The 23,431-nt window shown below is 30.4% G+C and overlaps 1 protein-coding gene across 3 annotated transcripts in view; it reads right to left on the minus strand.

The window, feature by feature from the left end:
* The window catches only part of GLS (glutaminase), a 76,862-nt gene that overhangs the window by 33,668 nt on the left and 19,763 nt on the right, over positions 1 to 23,431 (minus strand). For 2 of the 3 annotated variants that reach the window (XM_051985991.1, XM_051985993.1), the window contains exons 4-9: positions 20,624 to 20,753; positions 17,736 to 17,815; positions 13,761 to 13,924; positions 11,176 to 11,234; positions 3,847 to 3,879; positions 3,694 to 3,752 (exon numbers count right to left, since the gene is read on the minus strand). In XM_051985991.1, coding sequence (XP_051841951.1) covers positions 3,694 to 3,752; positions 3,847 to 3,879; positions 11,176 to 11,234; positions 13,761 to 13,924; positions 17,736 to 17,815; positions 20,624 to 20,753 — 525 coding nt within the window. Of the gene's footprint in view, positions 1 to 3,693; positions 3,753 to 3,846; positions 3,880 to 5,254; positions 6,291 to 11,175; positions 11,235 to 13,760; positions 13,925 to 17,735; positions 17,816 to 20,623; positions 20,754 to 23,431 lie in introns of those variants that run through there. The other variant, XM_051985994.1, reaches the window with a different exon arrangement.

Genomic DNA, 23,431 nt, shown 5'->3' on the forward strand with positions numbered 1-23,431 from the left:
TTTTTTTTTATTCCAGTCCATCCAATCCAGCTCTGAGTGTCTGAACCCAAGCCATTTGTTCTCCCATATATTCTATTTGTTTTCAGTATGCAATACTGAAATACATTATTATAAAAATTTGAAATCTCCAGAAAACAGGACAATCTTATTCTAGGATGAAGCTGATTCATTTAGTTATAAATACGTCTTTAGAATTCAGATGTGATAGTAAGAACAGAAGCCATTAACTATTAAAAAAAATTCAGGTTAGTTATTAACTAAGTCACTAAATTAAATGTTTACACTACATATGCCATTAGAACTATAGTTCAGGTTCTGAAACACATGAAAACTCACAACTCCATCTGTCACTGCAAATGTTTCAAAAATAACAAGTCACATCAACATGATTTAGCAATCAAAGATAGAGATAAAATTGTTTCCTTAAACATTTATAGAGCTGCTTTCAATGTATTTTAACAGAGTTATTTCTCTTGCTTAGCAACACTCCATTTACTCAGCTTTACTCTTATATAAATCTACATGTAGACATAATCTGATGTCCATTTCTAATATCATAAAGGCTTAGAAAAACTAAAACTGCTGCCTGTTTTTTTCTTTAGACTAAAAGCTAAATGTAAGGAAATTACATATCAATTGTATCTCAAATGCTTGATATACTTTAAAATAAAAAAATTGCTATTTTTGAATGTTCTGCATCACCAATTTTAATTTATAAGAGGAAAAACTAAGTGCCATAGAGCACAAACCATGTGTAAGTCACTACAAAGGAGACCCAAAGACAGGTTGCCAAAATTATAGCTTCCTGCTTAGGATATGGCCTAAATTTTGCAGCTCTCAAATTCATCTCTTCCTTTCCATTTTTACAGTTATCATCCTAGTTCAACTAGGCACTCATTATTTCTAAGTCTTCTTTAATAGCCGTCACTGATCTTCTAGCTCTAATTCATATGTGTGTATACGTGTATGTGTATAAATAAAACTGCCAGAATAATTTTTCTTAAACATTTAAGATATTCTATTAATCAAAAATATGCAAAATCTGAGTAACAGAATATTCTGACTAGTGAAAACCTAAATTAATGGATAAAGAAACATGGATGAAATGGCTGGTGCAAAAAACACAGTAAAAAAATCACTAAAATAGAAATCAAAGGACAGCCAAGCAGTAGTAAGAGTCCACTTGAAGTATAAATCTGTAGTGGAATTAAGTTTTCTAACTCACTTCCTTCAATAGTATTTTGTGGTTCCAAAAGGATGGATGAGGATGGCCAAAAGTCAGGGACTGCCAGGGAAAAGAACAACTAAAGGTCAAGGTAATAAGGGGACACCAGAGTTGAATAATACAAAGAGGTTTTTTTTGTTTTGTTTGTTGGTTTGCTGTTTTGTTTTTTTAATACTGGATAGTCCCATCTCTCCCAAATTGGAAATAAAGAGTCCATACTCAGGCTAGATCTCATTACTTGTTGGCATGAGAATAGTTTAACCCACCTCAGGCAACTTGATCAACCTTCACTTCTGAGGGGATCACCATACTGACACTGAACTTTTTGTAAATACCCTATAGTTATCCCACTATAACAGTTTTACCACCAACCGCTAACCACTTTGGTTTCCAGGATCATAATTATTTGCCACCATGCCTGGAAACCAGAAAAAAAAGATGACAGACTTAGAAACAGAGAGGGTTCAAAAAGGAACAGTTTCTAAATGAGTTATACAGATTCCTAAGCTGGATGAATGAAAGTTGTGGCAAAAAGAATGACAAAGTCAGAGTAAGCAATTTCAGAGTTCAATATGTTTAAAGCAGATATGCAAATAAATAAATAAAATTTAAAAAAAAAACTGTCAAAGAATTATGATTTAAGTGAGATTCTTAAAACACAATCTGTCCTGCATACAGCATAGCCTTTTTTTCCCTTTGGAATTGTTGAGTAGTTTTCTACACATAGCCAGAAAGAAAAAAAAAGTGAGGAGGGTCTTGTGCATCATACAAAATAAATAAATATATATATACTGATTTAGTCAATGAATGAACAAAGAGAGAGTCACTAGTTCTTAAAGAAGGAGACCTGACCAGACCCATGAATCAGAGAGATATAGGTATGATTATGATGATGATAACAATACAGTAGTATAGTGGTAGCAGGAGGAGTAATTATATACTGGTACAGAGAAGTATGTTAGTATTTAAATTGTAAATTTTGTTTGCAATTGACTTTACTAATCTTAATTTTTCCTCACAAAAGCCTTTGGTAGGTGCTTTTATTATCCCCATTTTAGATAAGGAAACTAAGGCAAAGAGGGATTAAGTAACTTGCCCTGGGTTACTCAACTAGTTAAAGGTCTGAGACAGGATAACTCAAGAATTCATGGCTCCAACCACCATACTAGCTAGCTGCCTGAAAACTCTGTCGAGTTCAGAAATTACTATTGTAACAAGACCTTTTTGATCTTTACCTACTCCTGGCCTGCTAATATTAGGAAATACTTTTTAATGAAGACTTGAGACTTCTAGAAATTTCCCTCGTTTACTAATTTTGCTGCTTGAGTAATCCTTAAGAGTTGGAGCAGCATAAATCTAGAAAATCTTAAAAGGGGCTAGCTATTTACTTTAGGAATTAAAAGGCAGAAAAAAAGATACACCCTTTATTTTAACACTAACATAAGACAAAAAAGACATTCCCTAATTCATAAATTTTAAAAAGACACGAGCAAACACGTCTCAAGATTAATGCAAAACTATTAACAACCTTATAAAAAATTATCCAAATAAATGATAAGAGAAATACAAATCAATACAATCCTGATCACTTCACATCCAGTGAATTGGTAAAAATGACAAAAGGATGGAAATACTCGATACTGGAGGTATTATGGAAAGGGAAGAATTTAATATATCCACTTTTAGTAGAGATATGTAAAGGAATTTAGAATTTTGCAAATAACATGGCTAAAATGCTCAGAACATTGGACCCAGACATTCTACTCCAAGATGTATCATTCCAGGTAGGTCACTGACAAAAAGAAAGGTTCAATATACACCAAAATATTTTAGCAGCAGCATTTTACATGGTAGCAAAGACTTGAAAATAAAGTAGATACCAATTAATTATAGGAATGTGTAAACAACTTATGATACAAGAAGGAAATGAAATATTATCATGCTGTAAGAATATTGACAAATATTGAGAAGACACAAACTGATGGAAAGTAATGCAAAGTCAGAAAAACAATATACACAATGATTAAAAATTAATAAGAATTTATGCTTTTTGTTTTAAACTACTTTTGTAAGAAACCATTTGGAAACAAAAGGATTCCACTGTATTGGATAAGAGCATTCAATAAAAGTATCACTAATGAAATCTGTGGTAAACAGTGTATCTTTACCAGTTTATGACTAAAATGTTTCCTAAAAATATTCCTTTTTAATGAAAGTCAATAGATCAGCAAAACTATTTATGAAAAAAATTTTCAACTCCTTCTATTCTGCTAACACATTATTGCTAATTATTTGAAAGTTCTTCCCCTATGGCTTTCAAGATACAACTAGAATCCAGTTCCAAATTCTAAATACCAGTAAATAAAAATACATTTTAAATTTTTATAATTTGGACTAATTTTAATTTTCCCTTCTCATCCCACATAAAAACTCTCATACACTGAGTAAACCCAATAGTAAATACTCACGTGGCATTACTGAATCCAACATATTCATTACCAGCCATCTTATTCAAAAACTGCATCACCTATAAAATAAAATTTATATTTTTTAAAAGTTATAACATGATGATCAGTAGAAAAATATTGAATGCAAAGTAAAAAAAAATACAGTTCACTTACATAGTCAAATTTTTCAGCATTATTTACTCCTTGCTGCAAAGAAAAATGAGAGATAAGAAAGTGTAAACATATTAATTACCATAAACTTTTAAACTACATACTTTTAAAATTTCTACCATTATAATAGGTACATTAGTACTTTTAAATTTAAGAAAATACTATTCAAATAATTTAGTATTTAGATAAACTGTTTTTACTACATATAAGTTCTTTCATCAAACACCTGTATGTTGAGAATGGATTTGAAGGAGGAAGGGAATGCTTTATTTTAAGTATTTTAAAAATACAACAACAGATGCTAACTATTTAAGTAAAAAAAAAAAAGATTCCTCCCATCTTTTTAATTAGCACATTTTGCTCCAAGTTCAATTTTGCTAGGATTAGTGCTATCAATTTAATTAATATTGAAGACTTAAAATAAAGTTTAACCCTTAGGCACAGGAACAATTACATTTTCATCATTATTTTCAATAACTAATTTTAATCAACTTTAATCAGTGCTAGAGTTAGAAAAATAAGTTATTTTTCAAAGCTAACTAGTATTTTATTGTTATAGAACTAAAAAAATCTAGGTGTGTAAACTACTGGTGTAGAGAAAAGTCTACACTTAATGTCATTTACTACACCAATACCTTGGCTATCAATTCTATTCCAGAGTCCATTTTGTAGAAAATTGGCTACAACAAAACGTGGCATTGAACCAAGTTCAGTTTATAGAAGATGTATTGTTTCATCTTACTAATTCTAACATTTGAGTTACTGCAAATTTAAAGACAAAAACCCTACTAAACTCACTTTGTTTTCAAGTAACCAAATGGTTTCATTTTACCTCAGAGAAGTTTACATAGCAGTAAGTTGTAGATCTGAAATCAAACGTATTAATTGGTGATATGCAGCACCACAACAGAAACAATACATCTTTAATTTTTTTCAACGTTACAGAAAATTCAGCTACTTTATATAATATGTAAAATTTATCCTTAAAAAATCATTTTTATTACAAAGTGAAGGACAATGCATCAATATTTTATTTGGTGAAATGCATAAAGCCAGGTTAATTTTTCCCTTTACAGTAAATTGGGGTATTTGCTGATATCTGTAAATTCCCATGTAATTAAATTTTATCCATCAGAAATGAGTATGTGCAATCATACACGTACAATCACTAGCTGTAACGAACATTATACATTTGTTGCATAAAAAGTGAGCACTGATCAAACTTAATGAGTACAAAATAAAGGCAATTAAGTAATAATCATATTGTAGGCAGATCTAGCTATTTTCCCTACAAGGCCTCCATCATGAACATTTCATCAAAATGTTGTTTCTAAAATATAGCAGAAAATACAAAATGTAGAAATGTAATGCCCCAGCTGTTCAATGAAAAATAATTAAAAGAAGAAATTACCAACTTCATTGAACTGTTGCAGTTGTCAAAATATTCCATAGATCCTAATGCTGTAAAATATGTAACAACATTTAAACCACAAAAACCTTAAAAAAAAAAAAAAGAACATCTCTTTGGAAAGGTATGTCAGCATTAGTCATGGGATGTCATAGGAAGAATCACTTGGTTATACATTTAATAAATGTAAAAATAAAACAACTTACACTATGGTTCTGTACAAGTATAAGCTTTTGATGTCTGGCTTTATTTTGGTTCTTTTAGTCATTACTTAACATGACAAATATAAAAAGTTCTTAAACTACCTATATAGGCATATGTCTAAGTTACATAATAAATTGGCAAATGAAGGGGGAAAAGTTTTCATTTTGCTTCTACTGAACATTTGAAAAACTGTATGTCTTCCTTGTATAGTATCTCAATTATGTTATCTAAAATATGTTAAGAAAATCAATTTAACTCCATATGCTGTAGTTATATATAATGGAGAAAAGGAAGACATTGAAATGTCCTTGAACTAAGTATCTTGACCACAAATTCCATCTCAGTTTAAAAGTATTAGAAATATCTTTTAACTGGTAAATCATAGAAAATCCCATCATTAAAATTTAATGATTAAATTTATTTGCTATTTATATTTTCCCAATAATAACTTAATAACCATTCAATTAAATTGTAACAGATTTTCAAACTACAGCTTAAATTTTAGATGTCTTTTTTTTTGGAATAGAGGAGGACAAAATGGTTAACATTCTTATGTTTCAGATTAAAGTTTGGACACTTGGAAAAATGTGTGCAGATTTCATCCTAACATATGTATTCATGTGTATACTCATACTAGTATATGAGATATACCGAAATAATACATTTTTACATTCATGATATACATGCTTGTGTATATAGACCAGACTGTGTACATGCTGTTGTACATGCATACATACATACATGTATCATTCCTTTGTTAGATATATATACCCACTCATATAAACATGAAAAAAATGTTTCTAAATGAATACAAAGTGAATTTATCTGTTAAGTATTATGTCTAAAATGATACATGGGATGCCTACATATATACATATACACATATATGTATGTGTGTGTGTGTGTGTGTGTGTGTGTGTGTGTATATGATCAACTCTAAATTTCCTCATCTCTGATAACTTGAAAAACTACAATGGTTAAGGAAATTTTATTGTCCTATATGAATCTGACATTTTCATTAAAATAAAGTCTTATTCTTTACAGTATTCTTAAAAAGATGCCAGTTTAAATTTACTGTCTCGATTAAGCAATTCTTAATCAAGTATACTAAAGCATATATAAGTACTTGAGGAAAAAAATGAACTGGACAAAAGAAATTCAAAAAAAAAAAAAAACCGAACCAACTTTCTAATTAATTTCTCAAGCATAGAATACACAAAATGTTTTCTAATTTACACACAACTGACATATTACACTCTCGTCATAACCTCAAACACACAGTAGTACCACATTATCCAGATTCACGCCTCCAGAAATATAAAAATCAACTACAAATAGCGCAGCATAGCAGAAGGGTCACTGGAAACGTAGTCAGTCAGTCAGAAGACTTCATTTTGAGATTTTTCCCTGCCTTTCATTAGCCATGTTACAGCTCTCGGATTCCCACTTTTCTCCCCTGTAAAATGGGGGTAGTTAGTTACACTTGTACTACCTACTTTAGAGAGTTACTATGAATATCATGCATGGAGAAAGAAGTACTTTGCAACTGCACAGAAATGCATAAAGATCATTTATTATGGTAAAAAAAAAAATATTAGAGAGAGATTTCAATTTCAAAAAGCAAAGATATGCTATAAAGCAGGGTAGAACCCATTTATGGAAACTGGCATGTTGCTGAATCAACTGTTTATTTTAGTATTTATTCTGGGAAACAAAATCCAACCTATAATATAGCTATGTACTTCTTTGTAAGTATGTCACAAGGGTGATTTTCTACTATATATTGAGGTGAAAAATACTATTAGGTGAGTATGATACAGGTCCATTTACAAAATAAGATAACTAAAAAGGATTTAGCTAATTTGTTTTCTTCTCTAAATGAGGTACCTGATTTTGTCACCTAATATAGCAAGCCAGCCTATATACTAGGATTTAAAAACTTATCCAAGAAGACAGAGGGAAAAGAGGCATTCAAGCAAGAAGGATGGAAGAATTATACTGAAATGGTTTAATAAAAATTCCCATATTATCAATTTAGCTCTCTCATTGAGAATGCCTTGAAACCAAAGATTACTGGGAAAGTTAAACTAGATATTACAATCACCAATAAGAAAATTATTAAGTCATATGAAAATGAAAAAAAGAGAAAAATTATTTTTGATAATAAATTCTGTTCCTATCTGATATATACTAATATCAAGGAGCACAAAATGAAACAGACTAAACAATTATCTCTTTACCAAATCCAATATACTACAATTATGTTTTGAAGGTACAATTGACCTTAAAACTAGGTAACATAAGCAAGCCTAAAAGGATACTGGTACATGACAAAAATCCTAGTTCAATTTTTGTGATACGCTTAAGGGCACCTGCAAAATAAGCTGTAATTTTTAACGTGGTCTTTAAATTAAGGAAAACTCCAATGTTTTTGGTTAATTCCAAACTATTTATCTTATGGTTTCTTTTAATAAGCTAAATCAGCATTTAAATAAGTCAACATAAGAAATAATAATTAAAAAAAAAATCTTGAGACTTCAAGTAGAAAGTGACATAACAAGATTAGGCAATTCCTTTTTAACTTTTATTAGGAAAAGCAGGAGAAGTTGACAACTGTGTTCTATGTTTCTTTGATAACGCTATCCCATTCCCACCAAGTTATTTCCATAGTTACATTTTTGAAAATTCAAACTAGGTCATAAAGATTTCTTATTACTGAAAAGGAAAGGAGTATAAACTATCTTTTAAAAATGTTAAGTGTCACAAATATAGGAGCATCTTCTTTCAAACTCTCTTGCTTTTCCATTTCATTTAAACAGGCAAAAGACATGTGAGATCAAATGAAAGAGACTATATTTAAGTGTAATGTCCATAGTGACCAACTGCTGTCCCCCACCCAAGAAAAGTAACTATAACACCTTTAAAAACTTAAATGATGTGAATTTTAAGTGCAAGATTACATTTGTTTTTAAAAAGGTATTTACCTAGGTAAGCTTTGTTTTAAATTTTTAAAAATTGGAGTTTTCCTATAAGCTTAGTAAAGTATATATGCAACAGGTTCCTTCTGTCCAAATTCTCCTCTTTCCACAATCTGCTAATCCTTTTGAACAATTCCTTTGCCTCTTCCCCCATTTCCTGAGATCACCACCAATCCTACAAGGAAAAAATATCAATACTACAAAAGTGTAATCTAAAGAGTCATATGTAAGACTCCACCTTAAAATTTTTGAAGCAACATAAGGGAATATGGAGCAAAGAGCACTACAAGAAAGCCTGAAATTAACAAGACATCACAAATTAAGGCTTTAACTTTTTTTAATATATTATCTTTAAAAGAGTGATTCTAGTTCACAAGTCATGCTAATAGCAAATTCTGAAGCATTTTGTGTCAAAATGCTTCTCTTATAGACTATATACACAGAAAAATTAACTTTGAAGCACATTTATCATTATTAATGGTCCTGATTGTCACATTTGAATAAATTATAATTCTTAAATTTGTCCACATACTTTTAAATTCTAATGAGCTGGTGTACTCTGAATATTCTTAACTTTAAAAATTTTATTTTCTCTTTTAGAAAAACATCTCCCAAATTCACATAAAAAAATTAAGTTGGTAAGATTAAAGTTCCTCATCTTCAGAAAAAGTAAACATAATTATGAAGCAAAATAAATGCCCAGGCCCTTGTTCCCTATGAAATTAGCTAATTAAAAGCACTTAAATTTGTATGACCTGTATTTTCATATATAGAGAAAGAGAGAGAGAGAGAGAGAGAGAGAGAGAGAGAGAGACAAAGAGAGAAAGAGAGAGAGATTGATTCTGATTTAAATCATAGGATTATAAAGTTAAGAACCTCAAACATTTTTGTCTTATGACTGACTTCGACTTGAAAATGTCACCTCTAACAGGTCATCCTACAGGTATAACATACTTAATTTTTCTATAAAAACTCCGAAGTCCTCAAACAGGCATCATGAAAATATTACTAAATTCTTAGATACTAATTTTACCATAAAGTTATTTTAAAGTAGAATTTTTCTCTAAAATATGCTATCATGTTGAAAAATAGATCAAATTAATTAAAACAGGAAAGTTGCCTTGAATGTAAAAGCATAGTCCAAATCCTTATTTTTTTGTGGTGCATTTGCTATTACAAACTCTTAAGCAAGTTTGTTTTAAGAATTTTAGAACTAAGGTTTTTTCATACTACATACAATTATCTCTATCTTATGTTTTTAAGTATCCATGTTAGAAATAGTTTAATTGATTGAGGATTGAGGACAGGTTCACTGTCACTAAAAACAAGTAATGAAGTGATAGTGTAAATATGATAATCAAACATGCAATTTCTACATGCAAGATTTTGAAGCAGTAAAATAAAACCCAAAAATTATTATAAAAAAAAAAAAGTAAATTTAGGCAGTTAAACTTGCATAAAGTATACCTTAGGGTACTATGTTAGTATCTCCAATGATTCTGTCATCAAAGCATAAAGGTATCATCGAGTATGGTATAATTTCTAATATCTAATATTTAGGTTACTAGCTCTAACTTTAAGAAAACATTAGTTTAACTTATGATCAAGCCTCATTTTGGAGAAGAGAATCTAAAATATTAAAGACTTATTTTATTCTGAAGGCAATTTTTATGTCACACAAAATAGCTTTATAACAGTGAGTGGTCACATGCACAATTTTTAGTAAGATAACTAAGAATAATTGCATAAAGCTAAATCTGTTACAAGGGGTCTTTTTCCCTCCAGAGGAAAGACAATTAAAAATGAAAAAACGGCATATTTCTAATGGTTAACCTAAAAATGATTATATTGGGTTTTTTATAACTTGTAGGAAAGGGCATTAACTTATGCTAAAACATTTTCTTATGTAAACAAAGCAAAATGATTCTATACTCATTTATAGTAATTCATCTAACATTGAGTCATGTGGTATGACTTATTTCAAGTTCAAATATACAAATAAGTTTGCTGATGAAAAAGTTTCAAAGTTAAATGACAGGAATTTGATATAAAAGGAAATTCAAACTTTTACAAAATTATAAATGAAAATCAATTTTAAATATCTTTATCAAAATAATGATGTGGCTTACAATTATATAACTCAAAACTTCAAAAAATGTGATTTTTTTACATTTAAAACTTTAAAAATACATATTCATAATTAGAATATGCCATGGAAAAGTGAAATAAATGAAAAGCATTTAATCACAAGTATAATTCAAACTTACAAAACTAGGAACATTGAGAACCCTACTAAATAGATATTTTTGGGCAATAATGGAAATGACAAGACTATTTGTCACATATAAACTTATGACAAAACATCATTAGTAAAGAACTTAAACCCTATCCAAAACTGTTCCTTCTATATAAAATCCAAATGGAAACAAAAATACATGCCAGAACATTAAGAAAAAAACATTTCAAACTAGATCTCTTAGTATTATATGCTGAAGGAACCCAAGAGGAAACTTTTTTAAAAAGGTTCCTTTAAAAAAATTTTTCCTTTTGACATTTCTGTAATATTTATACTTAAACAGAAAACTAATACTCAAATACTTACTTTTAAAATATCAAAGAAAAAAATTACAAGACTATTTGATTTCACAGCTATGAAAAACAATGCAGGGTTCTTTTCAATAAGCTATCACTGAAAATAAAGGAAAACAAATAAAAAAGGAAAAAGAAATGTCAACATTTTACCTTTATTAATGAAGTTACAACAATTGCTCCAGCATTCACCATAGGATTATGAGGCCTATCTGTGAAATATAAAATACAGTATTATCTAAAATGACTGATACTATGAGGACAAATCTTTAATGCAGACATGCATATACTTTTCCAAAACAGTATATTTTGTTGTTCTTTGGATGCAAAGGGATCTGAATTTTAAAAGCTGCTATTTCAGAAATTCTTAGAATATAAGGTTTTTGTTCCCTTCTCAGTAACCTTGAGTTCCAAACTAAAAAACAAGATTCTTGGAGGGAACCTGCATTTTATATATCAGAAACTTGGTCTGGTAATATCTCTTGTTGTTCAGTTATATATGACTATCCATGATTTCATTTGGAATTTTCTTGGCAAAGATCTCCAGTTCATTTTATAGATGAACTGAGCTAAACAGGGCTAAGTGACTTGCCCAGGGCCATATAGCAAGATAGACTAGATTTGAAAACACTAACCACAGGAAGGAAATTATTAGTTGAAAAATGCAAGCACATACAAGTATATATGGATAAAGAGTTAGAGGATCTGATTTGAACTCAGTTCTGCCACTTACTCCTTACCATCAGGGCAATTTAATCTCTATGAACCTCAGTTTCCTCAATATGTAAAAATGCAAGGTGTAAGAGATGCCAATTATATGATCCTATGACATATTGTCTTTCCTTAAATCAGTCAGGTTGACCTAAATTTAAGCAAAACCTAAATTGCTAGGATTCTTCATTTACTTTCTGAACAGTACAAATCAGGAAGACATCAACATTAACTTCTAGAACACGGAAAATAACCAATTACATGTCCCTAAAAACCTATTAGTCCTCACTTGATACTACTACCCATTCCCTTTCTTTGAAAATCAACTCACATTTATGGTGTACTTTTAGGCTTATAAAGTACTTCATTAACAGCCATGATGAAGAAATTTGAGCATTAGGATCTGCTTTTTCTGGATAAATAACCTGAAGATGAGGGAGCTTTTGTCTGACTTACCTAGGGTGTCACACAACTGTTAAGTCTTAAAACGGTACTTGAACCAAAATCTTCTGACTCCAACATCAGTCTTTTTTTGTAGTAAACCATGATATATCTGAACCCTTTTCAAATTCCATTGTAATATGAACCGATCAACCCAGAAACAAACTCCCCTGATATTCAACTAGCATGACAGAGGATAAAAGACTAGCTTTGGAGTCAGGAAGATAAAGGTTCAAGCCCTGTCTCTTATATATATCAAAACTGTGTGACCATGGGGAAAGTCATTTGTCAATTCAGGCAATGTTTTTTCTTTTTCTTTTTTTTTTTTTCCTATGAAACAGAGCATTCTTTCAATTAAATTGATACCAAAATAAACAAATTACAGGGTTACAAGTCTAGAACAGCAGGTTAAGTTGAAATTTCACCTCCCCTTGATAGTTTATTACAATGAAAATTAGAAACATAGGCTTCAAAACTCTCTAGTAATAATATCCTTTGGCTCCCGATTATACCTGAAATCTTAAATCTACTTATATAAGTGTTAGCTCTTAATGAAAAAGACCATTTAACAAATCCAGCCATTCTGGAGAATGATTTGGAATTATGCTCAAAAAGTTATCAAACTGTACATACCCTTTGATCCAGCAGTGTTTCTATTGGACCTATATCCCAAAGAGATTTGAAAGAAGGGAAAGAGACCTGTATGTGCAAGAATGTTTGGGGCAGCCCTCTTTGTAGTGTCCAGAAACTGGAAACAGAGTGGATGCCCATCAATTGGAGAATAGCTGAATAAATTGTGTTCTATGAATATTATGGAATATTATTTCCTAGAAAGTCTAAATTCACCACTATGGCAATTTCTACTCATTTTTCCTATGTAGGCCTTAGATGGCCAAAAAGAATAAGACTATTTCCCTTTTTCATTCATAAATACAAGTTATTATTTTCCCCCTAAACTTGTCCTTTTTCAGGATAAGAAGAATCCAAATCTTTTAACAAATCCCCCTATGTCATGATCTCAAGGCCTTTTTACCATTTTTGTTGTCTTCCACTAAAAATTCCTCAGTTTCTCAATGTTGGTCCTATATTGTGGCATCCAGAATTAAAGATTACAAGATTACAAAATTACAAAATCTGACAAGGCATAACACAGAAAGAACATTTATTCTTTTAGCCTAAACACTTTTGTCTCCTAATGCAACCTAGGATTGTAGTAGCTTTCTTAATTACAATAACATACTGATTTATATTCAACTTGCAGTTGTCGCTAAAAAACTAGATCTTTCCCAAATGAGCTACCTAGTATCTCTCCCACTTTGCACATGTGAAGTTGATGTGAAGTATAAAAGTAAGTAAAAACTAGGGAAAGTATGGCTGGATAGCAAATCACCTGACCAAGAAATGAGGTTTTAGTGGTTTATAAACTCAATATGAAGAAAAACCAGAGTCAATGATTCAATTTACTCTTACTACTTTAGAGGTGTTTAGGATATAATAACTTTGAATTCATTTTAAAAGGTAGGTAATGACTACTTGGAATCATGCAGGAAAATAAAACTTCTTATCTTTTATTATCTGATTCTTACCATCTTCATTCAGGAAGAGTTTGTTGAATCTTAATCCACTGGGCTCTTTTCCAACATATCGATGTACATATTCTGTTCCAAGGTCATTTACAGCAATGGCATATTTCAAGGGCTTTACACAGGACTGAAGACAAAAGGGGACTTTGGTATCTCCAATAGAATGCCTTTTTAAAAGCAAATAAAAAGAAATATTAACTTATAGAAAATGCAATAGCCTAATTATTGCTAATACAATATTAATTCTTATTTAAAAAACCATGCTTTCCCTTTGTTACAATTATTAATTTTAGGAAATAACTAAGAAACAAATTCATTTTCAGAAGTAATGTACATAGGGAAAATCTTATCTACTCAAGAAAGGGAAGCATGATTCACAACTGGATCACATAGCAAGTTTCAGTAACTTTCATATTTGAGCAGACTTTTTTTTTTTTTTTTTTTTTAACATTTAACTAGACCAACTGCCATGACTTAGGTGAAGAAGTCTAAAGAAGTAATGGTTAAACACTGCTTGAGAATTATAAAGCTCTGAGAGGAACACATCAATAAAAGGAAAACAGTACCATATGACTCCAGAATTTGTACTAAGTACCCAAGAAGTGACTATACCAAAAGATGAGCTATATATGCCTTCATGCATTTTCCATGGAAAAAAACAGTAGAAGGAATGGGGATTATGTTGTGAAAGTAGGGGTAAAGAAAATGGAGAGTACATTCTAAAATAAAAAATTCTGGTCATTCTATCAAAGTAGTTTTTAACTATGACCAAAAAAAAAAAGTATGAGTGATTAATTTTGTTCCAAAATAAAATTATTAATTTTGAAAAATAAAGTCCGAAAGGTTTAAAACAAAAACCAACAATTTGTATTTGCATAGAACCTCACAATTTAAAAGATATATCATTACTATGTTTTGTTTTTATGTAATCTAAATTTTCCCATTACATTTTTCCCTACTCACTTCCCTGAAAATCATTCCATAACATTTTTTCCCAGGAAAAAAATATGAGGAAAAAGGATAAATATCTCAAAAAAAAAAAAAAAAAAAATCTGATAATTTAAGTGCTGCTCTATATGCATGGATCCACCACTTCTGCAAAGGAAGGGAATTGGGGGGTAAGGGGGGAAAGGCAAGGAAGAAGGAGAAAGAAATATTTTCTTATATCTGTTCTTTGAGGCCAATTCTGTACTTTGAAATTTTATAATATTTGTTTTCAATTGTTTGTGGTGATTGAGCTTTGATATTTATTTACATTGTTGTCAATATGTATTGTTTTCTTCACTTTACTTCATTTTTCATAGCCTCTCTGCACCACATTTGCTTTCTTAAAGCACAATAATATCATATTACATTAATGTAACACAATTTAATCATTCTATAATTGATGGACATATACTTTCAGTTCTTTAAATGCCACAAAAAAAAAAAAATGCTGTCATAAATTTGGTGTATCCAAGGAATTCTTATCAATGACCTCCTTGTAGTATATGCTTAGCAGCAGAATCTCTAGATCAAAGCCTATTAGCCATTTTATTTGCCCTGATTTAAAATTGTATTCCAATACAACTCTACTAATTCACATCTCCACCAACAATGTCCTTAGAGGACAGATAGAAGCAGAGTTGGTTCATTTTATAGCAAAAGCCAACAAAGAACCATTTTTCAGATATTTTCGGTGTTCATAATGTTATGAACAACAAGACAACCATGAAGATAAAATCATGACTTCTATGATCACTTTTGTTGCAAAGATGGAAGAGAAGTACAGAAATATTAGGAAAAACTTAACAAACCAACCCAAAATATAGACTTTCAATATAAAGATGGGCAAAGGAGAAGATAAAAAATATTAGCGAATAGGACTCATGACTTAAAAAATGGTTTATAGGAGACCAAAGATTTATAAACTATTCAAAAGCAATATCTCAGTCAGTAAGCATTTACTAAACACCTTTGTGACAGGTCTCATGTTACTGACAAAGACAAAAATGAAGTAGTTCTTACCCTTAAAAAGTTTGCCTTCTATTGGGGGAAAGAACATGCACATATAGTATAATGAATTTAAAAAAAAAAAAAAAAAAATCACAAAAAAAACAAACATCAAGATACAAATAAAAGCTAAGACAGTCCTGCCTTCAAGTGGCTTATTTTCTAATGGAAGAAACAACACAAACACACACAGTAGGAAGTGGTATTCAGTGAAGGGTCTAGAATGTTAAATTATGTTGATGATGAGGCTGAGAGGAGGGAACAGACTAACACTCCTTTTAAGAACAATGGGAAATCTGATACATGGTTCATGTTCCCTATGTTCAAGGGAGGGAAGGTTGAAGAAGAGAGAGAGAAAGAGAGAGAGGGAGAGAGAGAGAGGAATGAACGTGAGCCTGAGATCGGTAATGAGGTCAGGAAATCATGTTAGAGAAGGTTAAGTGAAGAATGGTTAAGGATTTCCTGGAAGCATTCCTAATGAAGCAGTCACCAAAGGGGAAAATTATCTGAAATTATCTGTTTAAGCTTTAAAAGACTGTATTTTATTAGACTGACTGCTAAACTTTTCAAAAATTCTCAAAATTCTCTGTCACAAAAAATAATCCTTCCCACAAAAGAAAAAAAAAAAAGATAAAATCAATGTTTAATAAGAGCAACTGACTTATAAGCAATATCATATTGATACATTCAGCTCCAAACTACTGAAAGAACAAAATCACCGCAGAGAACACAATTCTCTGTGTGCTCTATGATTCACTCAAGATTACTCAGATGTATAATACTGTTAAATTCAGCATCCCAAAAAAATCAACTAGGAGACTAAAAATGAATGCTAATCAATGAACTATCAGAAAATTTCAAAAAAGCAATGATGTCATTTTTGAAATAAAATTTTTCATAGCCTCACACACCATGTAGAATATAAAGACCCTCCAGATACTAAGACCTTGGTTTTAATTTCCCGAATTCCCAAAGGAAACTTCCTAAAAATGTATGAAATCCTCAGCTTGGCTAGTAGTGAATAAAGCTTTCATTACATATACACAGTAAAAGCATTGGTTTCTTTAAAAATATAATTAATAGTATGAATAGGGATTCCTTAAATTCTATCAGACACCTTCAACAAGGTCTGAATAACACATTTTAAATATAGAAATATGTCATATATATGAGTAGGTTTCTATAAAATGTGGCTTTAAAAAAAAAGAAAGCTACATACAAACCAATACAAGGTGTGTTTACTGTTCCAGATTAAGTTTTTTAGTAAAGAAACTTGAGATATGCAAGATTTTACTTTTTAAAAAGCAGAAATTGACTTCATTATTCTAACATTTAAAAGGTTCCTTTAACTACATATCATGTCATTAAGTTACAGAAAATTTAGTTTTACTTAAGACTTTTTAAAAAAATGAACTATATCAGAGATTACTTCATGTTTTCTCAATAATCACTGATAGAATATTTCTAATTTAATAATCTATGTAATTTTAACTTGAAAACACTTCAACATCAAACAACAATGTTTAACATGTATAAAGGTAATGAATACATAAAACATTGGTTTTGCTACACAAACACATCCAATTAGAATCACCAGCACATATATATACAACTTAAACATACAAGATTTACTTTTTTAAGAGCAAATTAAAAGTTTCTAAGCTACATTTATGCAAATATTTAATAAAGAAACAGAATCTTTTGAATCAGAAGAAAAATAACAAAATTATCAGTATTAAAAATTTTATTTTCACAACATTCAAAAACAAACACACACTAGTGACCACTTTTGAGAAATTCAGTCAAATAGTCCTTTTCTTTTTTCTATTTTAAACACCAATATACTTTTAAGGTATCCTATATTAAAAGTTATATTGAAGTAAGATTATCTAAAGCCATCATTCACAATCTAAAAAACAAATATTACAACAAATTATACTTTCAAAATATCCACAATATTTTAAACATTTACAAGATATGGCTCACCTCTGTCCATCCACTGTACACACTGACACTCCCCATAAATCTGGACTGAACTTGGCCAGTTGAGGGATGTAATCAGCAACCTAAACCAATACATTGGCAAGGAATAAGAGGTTTAATATAGACCCAGGAATGTAAAGTTCTAATGCAGGCAAATAATATGCATACTCTGCAACAATTAACACTTTTTATTTTAATAGAAACTCTCTATTCCAGGATGCATACTTTACTAGATGTTAATGTCATTTTGTAGAATATCTGTATTTTGAAAATACCTCTAAGATGGACCCACAATAACAGAATAGCAGGAAGAAGTGAGCTCCATCTCCTTACAATCCCTTCCTCCTCAAACTCCAAAATGACCTAGATACATGTCAAACTAAACCCAAAGGGGAAAAAAACTCACAGTAGGTATTTTTTTTTTTAAACTGAGGCAATTGGGGTTAAGTGACTTGCCCAGGGTCACACATCTAGGAAGTGTTAAGTCTGAGGCCAAATTTGAACTCGGGTCCTCCTGACTTCAGGGCTGGTGCTCTACCCACTGTGCCACTTAGCTGCCCTCAGCAGTTAATTTTTATAGCCCAGATCAGTATAAAGAGACAGAAGTCTGGCAACACAAGGGATACAACATTTGGCCAGGAGCCCATTAACAGAATGTTTTAACAAATGGAGAAGGCAGACACCAGGTCTTATCCTGGTCTCACATGCAGCAGAAAAGGGTCTAAATTTGTACAGAATACAGGAGTAAATACCAAATGACAGCTCTGTTATTGAATTCCCAATCATAGATCCAGAATGGATCCTACAGAGGGGAAAAAAATGGGCCTTTAATAAAAAAGAGGATTTCCTAGAATTCCTGATGATTGCTGCATAGAAACTCTACAGCACAAATATAGGGGTTAGGCATCAATAGAAACACAAAAAGGTAAACATGAGAAACTAAACAAGGATTTTTCCATTCTAATACGGTAAGATGATATGTGTCTCTTCTAAACTCTATAATCACTTGAAGTCACAGAGGGAGTTGAATTAGGACAGAAAGCCTGGGAATGGTTTCATTAAGCCCTGATGATCTTAAAAGAATGCAAATAGAATTGGAGAATTACTGAAGGGTAAGGAGATAAAGAGTAAGGAAATTTATCTCATATAATCAAATTATTCAAAAAGAAATCTATATAAAAAAAGAATAAAGTGAATCATTTGAACTGGTTAAAAGGAAAGGAGATCACCCCTACACACACCTCCACAACCACACCAGAAATCAGAAATACATTTCACCCAACAGGGATACAGAAGGAAAAATAAAGACTGAAGAAGAGAAAATAAAAGAGAAGTGATTCTTTAAAAAAAAAAAAAAAAAAAAGCAAACTTTTCTTTCTGTAGTAGCAAAAAATTATAAACTGGGTATAGAAATGGCTGAACAAGTTTTGGTATGTAAATGTGAAAAAATTTTACCGTAAGAAGAATTACTGTGTTGTAAGAAATTATGAAGGCAATGGTTTCAGAGAAACCTGGGAAGACTTATATGAAATACAGAATGAAGTGAGCAGAACCAGGAATACCATTTATAGGACAACAATGAAAAGGCAATCAGCTTTGAAAAAGCATTATCAATCATGATTTCAGAGTTTCATTATTGAAACTTCTTCTCCCCGTTCCTGACAGAATCATGAAAGAATTAAAAAGATTTTTTGATAGGGAATGAGGGTTGGGGTGGGGAAAATGTCATGACCAATGCAGGAAAATTTTTTTGCTCATTATAAATGTTTTTCCTTCTCAATCAGGGGTAGAAGTAAAAAAAAATTCAACTGAAAAAGCCAAAAAATAAAAATAACTCTACAACTTGAGCTATAAGCAATCTCTAAACTCCCTAAGCATTCCCTCAGGTTTATTCTTTCCTTATCTTTCAAAGCTACCAAGTTTTTAATAAACAGAGGCTTATTCTTCCCCACATCTCCAAGAGAAAGAATATAATATAATAAACATTAAATGCCTACTACATGTGAAGCACTGCATTAAAGGATACAAATAAAGATGGAAGACAGTAGAAAGATCAGCTACACAGGTGACTTCAGAGGGTGAGAATTGACAGGAACATATGTATTAAGAACATATCCTAAAATTATCACTTGGCCATAATCTACAACCAAAACAAAACTAGGTTTCTCAATAGGATTGACTGCAATAAGAATCTATTGCATTACTCTGCATTATAAGCATTATTAAGACAAATACTGAACATTTCAGAGCTACCATTAAAAATGAGGAAGTTAATTAAAATTTAAAGGCAGCCTAAGCATAGTGAATAAAAAGCAAGTCCTAAAAAAAAGATGTAGATTCAAGTCCTACTACCTCTGATAAATTCTAGATTTATTAATTTAAACTATCAGTGTCCTAAACAAAAAGGGGCTGTCCTGACATTACTTGAAAGAGGTTTTTTTTTGTAATTATACATTTTTAACCCAGTATTAAAAAAAAAAAAAAAAACTTATTCATTTGTTCAAAACATGAACAGTTTGAGAAATCAATTATGATAATGATTTTTAGAAATTTGTAATAACAAACTAATTTAAAATATCAAACTAAAAGAAAAGTCATTGTCCTGATTAGTTGGGAACCATTTGGAAAAGCTGAGAGTAAGAAGTAATGTGATAAAAGTTGGCGTCAAGTTAGGTAGACCTCCATCTGAATTTTTTAAAAGTTTAACATAAATATAATAACATATATATAAAGTATATAATAATGTAATATGATAATATAAAGTATAAGTACTATCTTCTAACTTTTGGACTTTGTAATAAACCATAGAACTGAATAATTTTTCATTTGTGTTTTACCTGCAGTTTAGATTTTTATAAATGACATCCAAGTAAAGTCATATAAGAGCTTACCTTTCCTCCAGACTGTTTTTTAGCACTTTCATACAATTCATCAATGTGGGAGGTAAATGACATAAAGTCTGGAATGACAAACTTTCTCCTAAAGGCCTGTGTAAGTAGCACAATGTTGCTTTGAACACATCTGTGAAACAGGAGAAAAAAATTAGCAATGCTAGGTCCTACTGAAATATTAATAAAAATGAAATATTTTAACACATATTTTTCCATGCATATTGTCACCTTATGTACTCACATGAAAAAATACATTTTAAATAAAACGGTAGTAAAGATTGAGAATTATACAAGATGACAAAAATGACAGTGCTATTCAAAACAAAGCATTTAGCATATCAGAATAACATTTAACGGTTGCTCGTTTGGGAGAGGGGAAACATTCTTACACTTTCACATCTAGATTCAGTTTATTTTAGCTAGATGACTTTGAAAAGGTGGACCTTACACTTCTTTATTTTAAAAAGTCACCAATATTTCAGAAATCTAGAATAATAAGTATTTTTAACAAATAGACTTGTGGCTTAAATGAGATTAATATTCCATTAAACTGCAAATTTTCAAAATCTGAAAGTTTCAATTTCTAACAAAAAATTAAATTACAATATAGAAGATAAAAACTTAATGATCAAGTTCTTTTCTTTTTTTTTTTTTAAGGATTTAACTTGAATTTTACTAAAATGCTTGTAGAGAAAAATTCACTGATGATTTTAAAAACAAGGTAGTGCTGAGGTGTCATGTAATAAGTACATCTTCTAATTAGCATATTTAAGACAACATATTCAAATAACCTTTTAAAAAGTTTTATAAATAGGTCAGTTTGTTGTACATGATCCCCTGATCATTTTTTCACCATTACTTCTTACAGTCAGTACCAAAGTTGCAAAAATTAATGATGTTTTAGCTATTCTCCCAAACATCCTGAGTTTAACTATCTCCTAATAGGTCAAAATATTTATTTCAATTATATTTAGTAAATAAAATATTCAGTTGTTGCATAATGAGGAATACCAAATAACCATATTAATTTAAAAATATATTACTTTCTTCCAAAAATGAAATTTACATATTCTTCATGATATAAATCTATAAAATCTACTTTACCTTATTTTTCAAAAAGTTCTACCACAAGTGACACCAAAAATAACTTTCTATAATAAACTACTGACCGATTTGGCATTTTTAAATTAATCAGTTTTTCTTGGGGGGAGAAGAAAGGACAGACTACTAATAACTAATATTCTTAAATAGCCAGTCAAATACTGTTTTTATCCTCTTAACAAAATGTTAGTTGGTAATGCTAAAATAATCTGCCTTAAGAAAACTTTCATACAAGAACATGTATTAAATACAGCTCCACATACTTAAGAAATCTGACTTCTATCCACAAAAAATGTTAACTCCTCTTCTTGAAACCCTGATCAAAATACATACAATTATTCTGTCTATATAAAATTAAAACTGAAAATTGTATATAGCACAAGATTGGAATACGATTTAAAGAATTTTTAGAAGAATTAAGCACAACACTAAGCTCTCCAGGTGTCTCTGGACATAGTTTTCTTACTTATCTTTTAAAAAGGAAAAATCAGCCTTTCCTTATCTGCACAGATAAGGATAACTATGAGAATTAAATATATGTTGTAAAGTCCTATTACATTACTCAAGTTTCTCAGAAGCTACAATATCTCAGAAGTATTACACATATAAATGTAAAAGCACATTTCTGGCACTCAGTTATACTAAAGAAAATATGTTGCCTGAATCCATAACTGTACTAAGTTCTCAAAATTCCAAGTGGCACTCAAAGGGTTGGCATTGCAAATATCCTTTAGAATTAGTTTCCACATATGGGACAAGACACACAATCTCATATAACATCAACAAAATAGAGAAATCTCCAGACTAAAATGGATTCTATGACTATCCCAAATACATCATTCCTGGCAAACTCTATTTGATTTCAGTTCAATGTAGTTACTCACAAACCAATTATTCAATAATGGATATTTATGAATATCTACTATGGGCCAAGAGCTGTACTAAGTAACTGAGGACATAAAAACAAACCAAAAACAGTCTCTGCCTAAATGGTTTAAGATTATCCCCACATGGTAACCAGAACAATTCATCTCAAAATTTTTAAGTTTCTACAAAGAAATCAAAAATGACCAATGATTTTGTAAAAACAGGTAAAGAATAGATTCCTTAGGCCTTACCTAGATCCTAACAGATTTTTTAGGGAATGGAGTTTATAATCATTCACAAAGAATTTTGAATAGTCCTCAAGAGATGTCAGATTGTTATCACACCCCCTTATACTTTCTGTATCTTACAACATTTTGTGCCTCCTAGGGAATATATTATCTAGTAAAAGTAATTTCATAACAAAACTGAACTAAAAACATATAAGCAGTACTTAAAGCTAGGAATAATCAAAATGTACAAGATATATTATTGTTAATCAAGCATTCATACAAACTAATCTGAATTAAAGTATATAATTAAAATTACATATAATTAAAAGTATATAATTTTCAAAAATTAAATGAAAACAGTATTTTCTTTACAATATAGCTACACATATTCAAACAATCAGGTATAGGCTATATATGTAAAGAATGGATCTTTGCTGAAATCTGGCTATTCCTATAAGTTAAGATTATAAGGTTAAAAAAATATATCAACACATCTGAGTATAGGGGGACAGGAAGAATAAGACTGTTCTGTGTTCTAAATAAATTCATTTTCCAAATACTACAAATTTTTTATGCTTTTGTCACTTGCAATTTCATTAAAATGAGATTT

The sequence above is a fragment of the Antechinus flavipes genome, chromosome 3 (assembly GCF_016432865.1).
Source record: "Antechinus flavipes isolate AdamAnt ecotype Samford, QLD, Australia chromosome 3, AdamAnt_v2, whole genome shotgun sequence".
NCBI classification, from domain to species: domain Eukaryota; kingdom Metazoa; phylum Chordata; class Mammalia; order Dasyuromorphia; family Dasyuridae; genus Antechinus; species Antechinus flavipes.